This window comes from Hylobates moloch, unplaced genomic scaffold (assembly GCF_009828535.3).
Source record: "Hylobates moloch isolate HMO894 unplaced genomic scaffold, HMol_V3 SCAFFOLD_3, whole genome shotgun sequence".
NCBI classification, from domain to species: Eukaryota; Metazoa; Chordata; class Mammalia; order Primates; family Hylobatidae; genus Hylobates; species Hylobates moloch.
Genome location: NW_026652278.1, coordinates 1345931 through 1352172, shown reverse-complemented (window position 1 = coordinate 1352172; position 6242 = coordinate 1345931). Strand labels below are relative to the sequence as shown.

The following is a 6242-nucleotide window of genomic DNA, read 5'->3' as shown; positions in this document are numbered from 1 at the left end:
GGGGGGTACTCCACCCGCCAGGTGCTTCTCGGGGGTACCCCACCCGCCAGGCTCTTCTCGGGGGGTGCCCCACCCCACCTGGGAGCATTTCTCCCCCACCCACTGGTGGGAGCTGCCTCAGCTGTGAGCTGGAGCCCTGGTGAGGCCATGGCCAGGGCACCCCAGGCCGCCACATGCAGTTCACTGTGCCTCGCAGCCTCAGGCATGCCCGGGCCCCGCTGGAGTCCTGGGGTCCTGGGGTGGGGTGTGGGCAGAGAGAGGACTCGGCGTCCGCAGGCCAGACTCCCTTTCCCAGAAGGACCCCCAGGGCCAACCATGTCTGCCCGGGACCCAGGCCTCTGCCCACCTCCTGCCCACGGCCAGGGACTCTAGACTGGGCACAAGCTGTCCCAGGCGAGGAAAGTGAGGGGCAGTCAGGGGTGGCAGCAGCAGCAGCAGTGCCTGGGGCCCCAGGGGGTGCAGGTGGCCGGCGGGGCACCTCTCATGGGCCTCATGCTGCAGGGGTGGTCGTGTTTGGGGAGCCCATCACCGCCAGCCTGGGCACCGACGGTTCGCACTACTGGAGCAAGAACTGGGCCAAGGCCGCAGCCTTCGTCACGTCACCCCCTGTCAATCCAGACCCCACCACGGCAGAGCACCTCACCTGCCTGCTGTCCAGGTAAGCAGCTGCTCCAGGGGGCCCCAGGTTGGCCGCCCACTGCACACCCTCCAAGGCTGTGGCCCTGACACCCCAGGCCTCTCCCATGGCTCCCGTGGGGCAGCCCAGACAGTGGTGGGGTGTGGGGGGGGGGAGTCTGAGCCCTTTGGTGCCAGCAGGGGCTCCCCTGTACAGAGGCACCAGCTCTGCACAGCGAGAGCCGCTCAGATGACCTCTAGCCCCTGCGGCTGTGCTGGCCAAGGGGGCTGGAGCTGACCTGGCCTCTGCCGCCTCAGGAAGGCGAGGACCCCTGGGCCCCTCTGACCCTGGCTTGTTTCCAGCGGGGACCTCCAGGTGACAGGCAGCGCCCACTGCACCTTCACCACTGCCCAGAAGGCTGTGGGCAAGGACAACTTCACGCTGATCCCCGAGGGCACCAACGGCATTGAGGAGCGCATGTCAGTGGTCTGGGAGAAATGCGTGGTGAGCACAGACCTGGCCGGGGCACGCCGTCTGGGGAGTGGCTGTGGGCGGCATTCTGACGGCTGGTCAGAAGGGAACCCATCTCACCAAACAGATCAGAGCAAATGGGCTCCAGGGTGGCAGATCCCCTCCCAGGGCACCTCAGACACGTGGTTCTGGCCCCTCCAGACGAGGTTCCAACAGCAGCAGGGGCAGCTGGTAGCCCCCTGCCCCCCAGCAGACTCTAGTGGTGCCTGGACACTGTGCCCAGGGGTCAGCATGGGGCCTCCATGCTGTGACGTTAGTGCTCTCCTGCGATGCCCTCAGGACCGCACACTGCCCCGCCCTGCGCCCTCCCGCATCCTCGGCTCCACCGCCCCCTCCTGCGCCCTCCCACATCCTCGGCCCCACCGCCCCCGGCAACTGAGCTCTTCCCTTCAGCTGCTCCTGCCTCCCCAGCCTCCAGGGCTCCCCAAGGAGACTGTCACGTCCTTCAGGGGACACAGGCGTTGCCATTGAAGCTTCACTCTCGCTGAACCTTCGTGGAAGCTTTACCCACAAAGTGAATGCAGAAAGCCTTCACCCAGGAAGGGGCAGACCAGCAGGCATCACTGAGATGGGCTCACTGATTCACCAGTGCAGCCTGGCAGGCGTTCTTACCCCCTGAGTATTACCATGGTGAGGGCTGTGGCTGGAGCCCTGTCCTGATCTTGGCTGCCTGGGTGGCACTCTAGTGCCCGTCTTCGAGGGGGCCTGGTATCCATCTTTGTGGAGTCCCAGCGGCCCAGCATCCAACCTTGCAGGGGCCCCGTGTCCTGCTATCCAACCTTGTGGGGGGCCTGGTGGCCCAGCGTCTGTCCTCACGGGGGCCTGGTGGCCTGGCATCCATCCTTGTGGGGTCCTGGTGGCCCAGTGTCTGTCCTCGCGCAAGCCCCACCCCAGCCCCACCCGTCGCCCTCAGCTCAGCCTTCTTGTTCCTCAGGCCTCTGGGAAGATGGACGAGAATGAGTTCGTCGCGGTGACCAGTACAAATGCTGCCAAAATCTTCAATTTTTACCCAAGGAAGGGGCGAGTGGCTGTGGGTTCTGATGCTGACCTGGTCATATGGAACCCCAAGGCCACCAAGATCATCTCTGCCAAGAGCCACAATCTGGTAAGAAAAGGCAGCTGTAAGTCAGAGCTGGCCTTTGTGGGGCCGGGACCCCGGGGCAGCCTTCCCAGGGGAGGCGCAGGACAGAGGCCCACGTGGCAGCAGCAGTGGCCTCAGCCATCCCAGGGCCGTCCACACAGCCTGTCCCAGGCCAGGCACTGAAACGGGCCCTGTCCACGTCACCTCGCTGCGTGGCCGCTGCATCTGTGGTCCCCTTGTGCCGTGGAGGAGGCTGGGGCAGAGCAGTGCCGTGTGCACCTGCTTAGCCAAGGGAGAAATGATCCTCCCTGCCTGCCTACGCCCCTTTGTCCTTGAGAGAAACGAGACTCAGAAACGAGGTCTGTAGGCTGAGGGGGGCATTCCTCCCGAGTTCCAACCCCTCAGTTCCAGCATCTTGCTAGGGGCTCAGTGCAGGCACACCGGGCCTGCTCCACGCTGGGCGGCCGCAGTGCTCCAGCGGCTCAACAGGGATGGGACTGTTGGGCCCCAGCGTGGAGGCACTGGACCCTCGGGACTCTCTCCCCAGAACGTGGAGTACAACATCTTCGAGGGAGTGGAGTGCCGGGGAGCGCCCGCCGTGGTCATAAGTCAGGGCCGAGTGGTGCTGGAGGACGGGAAGATGTTTGTCACCCCGGGGGCGGGCCGCTTCGTCCCTCGGAAAACATTCCCAGACTTCGTCTACAAGAGGATCAAAGCTCGCAACAGGGTAGGGCGGCATCCGCGAGGGTGTTGTGCAGGTGGGCAGGTGGGCGCTGAGTTCTGGGCCCAGAACGCACCCCTGGTCAGCCTGACCCGGCCCTCGGAGGGGTCAGGAAGACGGGGCGGGGCCGCTGCTTGTCCAGGGCCCTGGTGGGTCTAAGTGGAGCAGAGCCTGCTCCCAGAAGATGGCAGGGGAGGCCCCCATGGCACTGGGACCTTCGGGCCCTGGATCAGCTCTGCAAGCGCCTGTGAACGGCAGCTGGGTCCCACCCGAGTCATCCACGGTTGTTAGAGAAAATACAAAGTGAGCAGAAATCTAGCTCCCCACGGGAGCTGCCAGTTGGACCTCAGTGTGGGTCCTTCTGGGATTGCCCATGGACAGATGTGCACACTGAATTGTGGACTGGGGCGTGTGCTCCTCTCCACACGAGCTCTCAGGAGCTCAGCCACGGGAGCCCCTCCCCGTGGCCTTCCGGTCTCTTACTGTGGTGACGCCACGCTTGCCCGGGATCATCCGTGTCCAACAGTGCAGCAGGTGTGGTCTGCCCAGACCACCAGGTGCTTCACACATGCACAGGGACACTCGCAGTGGTGTCTGTGCACACACAAGTGCACGTGGGGCCTCGGAGGGAGGTTGAGCGTGTGCGCCTGTGTTGGTAAGACTGAGGGGAGGGACGTTTGTGCACACGTGTAGGTGGGACCGCAGGTGGGCATTATACATGTATGGGGAGGACTGCAAGGAGGGAGGCGTGTATGAACGTGGGGTGAGCACCCCCGCAGGGCAGCCCCAAATTCCTGAAGCTGGCACTGGAGAGGCGTAGAGCAGGCCCAGCTCTCCAGCTGCCCATGCTCAGCCCCTCATGCCCCATCTCTGGCCCTCCAGCTGCCCATGCTCAGCCCCTCATGCCCTGTCTCTGCCCCCACCCCCCGGCAGCTGGCGGAGATCCACGGCGTGCCCCGTGGGCTGTATGATGGGCCCGTCCACGAGGTGATGGTACCTGCCAAGCCAGGGAGTGGCGCTCAGGCCCGTGCGTCCTGCCCGGGGAAGATCTCAGTCCCTCCTGTGCGCAACCTACATCAGTCGGGGTTCAGCCTATCTGGTGAGTTGGGCCTGGGGCACCGGTGGAGGTGAGGGGCTCTGCCGGAGCATCCGGGGCCAGGGCCCAGCCTGTGCCCAGAGGGGCTGCACACGGAAGGCAGCCAGCTGGGGACTGGGGCAGGAGATGCTGCTGGGGGTGTTGTGGGGGCCAAGGGCTGAGCCCAGTTAGGGAGGCCCCTCCTGCCCGCTGTCTGCCCAGGGTAGCTGTGATGAACCCTCACCTTTAAGAGAGTGGCACTGGGGTGGGGCTGTCACATGGAGCCCAGGAGTGAGCATGGATCCAGCCTCAGGGGAGGTGAGGGGCCTCGATGAGGACATCAGGATCATGTGGAATCCAGGTCCCCACCCAGCCGGCCCCAGAACCAAGCGTGAGGCACAAGGGAGGGGTCTGAGCTGTGTCCTGGAGCCCCAGAGGGACACGTGGGAATGCCTGGGAGAGCTGAGGGGTCTGAGCTGTGTCCCGGGGCCTGGAGGGATACACAGGAATGCTTGGGAGGGCTCAGGCTGCCAGGGTCCGGCCTCTGGTGTCGCTTCTGGTGCATCCTCCGGACCCTGGAAGGTGACAGCAAAGCCCTGCTCACCTCTTGGGGACTCAGGCCTGGGGCAGGTCCCTGAGAACCCAGCTCTGTCTGGGAGGCCAGGGGCAGCCTTTCATCACCCGTGGCCCACAGCAGGGACGAGGCAGGACTGGCCTGGGCTCCTCTCGGGACAGGAAGGGCTTCCTGCAGGGTCAGCCTGGAGCCCGCGGTCCCTGCAGGTCTTATGATCTCCTGGGCAGCCTCGCCTGCACCCCAGGCCTCAGGGATGGGAGGCCTGCTGGGCACCTGGTCTGCTTGGCCTTCTGGTGGTGGCAGGTGTGTGGGGGCTCCGCAGTCCTGGCCCCACTGACGCAGCCACTGACTGCCTCACGCCTTGAATAGAAGGGACCTTGCCCCTGCCCCTGCCCCTGCCCCGTTCTCCCTTGCCCCTGCCCCTGCCCCATTCTCCCCTGCCCCATTCTCCCCTGCCCCATTCTCCCCTGCCCCGTTCTCCCCTGCCTACCTGTGCCCTTTCTTCAGGGTCTCAGGCTGATGACCACATTGCCCGACGCACAGCACAGAAGATCATGGCACCACCCGGCGGCCGCTCCAACATCACTTCTCTCTCCTAGACGCCCAGGACCGGCCCTGTGAGCCATGCTGGCCCCACCCGAGGCCGCGGGGGCCCCAGGGCACTCGCCCCCTCCTTAGCGTTTTCTTTTGTAGAAGTTTCTTGAAGGTGCTTGGCGGTCTTGCCTTCCCCCTCCACACAGGCGCTCCTTGTGGGGTCCCAGGTCCTGCTGCCAAGAGCCTCTCAAGAGAAGGGCTGAACCTGGGGAGATGTCACTGCCAGGGTGAGGTGGCGCCACATGGCAGGGGCAATGCCGGCAGCCTGAGCCCAGGCACCCCAGTGCCCGCTGGGCCCAGCATGGGGACAGGGAACCTGCCAGGCTCACAGCGTGGGAGCAGCTGGACACCAGGCTTCTTGGCGAACCGGCGAGGGGCCGAGTCCCGCCTGGTGGGCATTTGCTGCCGCCTCCCCACCACCAGTCACTGCCTCGCAGAGCCCCACACTCCCGCAGCCACTCCTCAGAGGCCTGTGCCCATCGCAGGCCCGGGAGGAAAGTGGGCACAGAGCCCTCCTGCCTCACACAGCTGCTGAGACTTCAGGGACCCATGAGAACTTGGTGCAGCACAGCCCCGCCGGCGGAGGGTCCCTTTTACGCACCCCAAGGCCCACACCTAAGCTTTCGTGTAGCCCTCGTCCAGGGAAGTTTTGCGATGCTTTAGGAGGACACTGTCCTCTTCTTAGATTGTGTATTTCCGTAGGCTTCGTAGTCGCAGCTTTGTACACTGAGGACGCTAGCCAGGAACCTGCGCATGCCACCCACCGCCCGGACAGGCAGTCATCCTGCCTCTGATGTGAATCAGGCCCATTAAAGACGTCTGGGTTTGAAGCCGCCTGTGCGTGGAAGGCCCTGTCTCCTCTCCCCCACGCCGTCTCTACTCAGGCAGGGCCTGGCTGGCTGTGGGCTGGTCTTGACTCCTGCAGCCGCAGCTCTTCTCCCCTGAATGGCAGGGAGGAGCTCATCCTCTCAGGGAAGAGGGCCGGCAGGGCAGCCAACAGCCAGGGGGGCCGAGGGCCCCCGCTGCATTCTCATCGGACAGCCCGAGCCA

At 65.0% G+C, this 6242-nt stretch overlaps 1 protein-coding gene across 1 annotated transcript in view; it reads left to right on the top strand.

The window, feature by feature from the left end:
• The window catches only part of DPYSL4 (dihydropyrimidinase like 4), a 19782-nt gene extending 13756 nt beyond the window's left edge, over positions 1 to 6026 (top strand). Inside the window, exons 3-9 of the mRNA XM_058436452.1 lie at positions 335 to 402; positions 502 to 658; positions 979 to 1120; positions 2082 to 2252; positions 2776 to 2955; positions 3883 to 4048; positions 5106 to 6026. Coding sequence (XP_058292435.1) covers positions 335 to 402; positions 502 to 658; positions 979 to 1120; positions 2082 to 2252; positions 2776 to 2955; positions 3883 to 4048; positions 5106 to 5197 — 976 coding nt within the window. The 3' untranslated portion in view covers positions 5198 to 6026. The remainder of the gene's footprint in view (positions 1 to 334; positions 403 to 501; positions 659 to 978; positions 1121 to 2081; positions 2253 to 2775; positions 2956 to 3882; positions 4049 to 5105) is intronic.
• Positions 6027 to 6242: the final 216 nt, after the last annotated feature.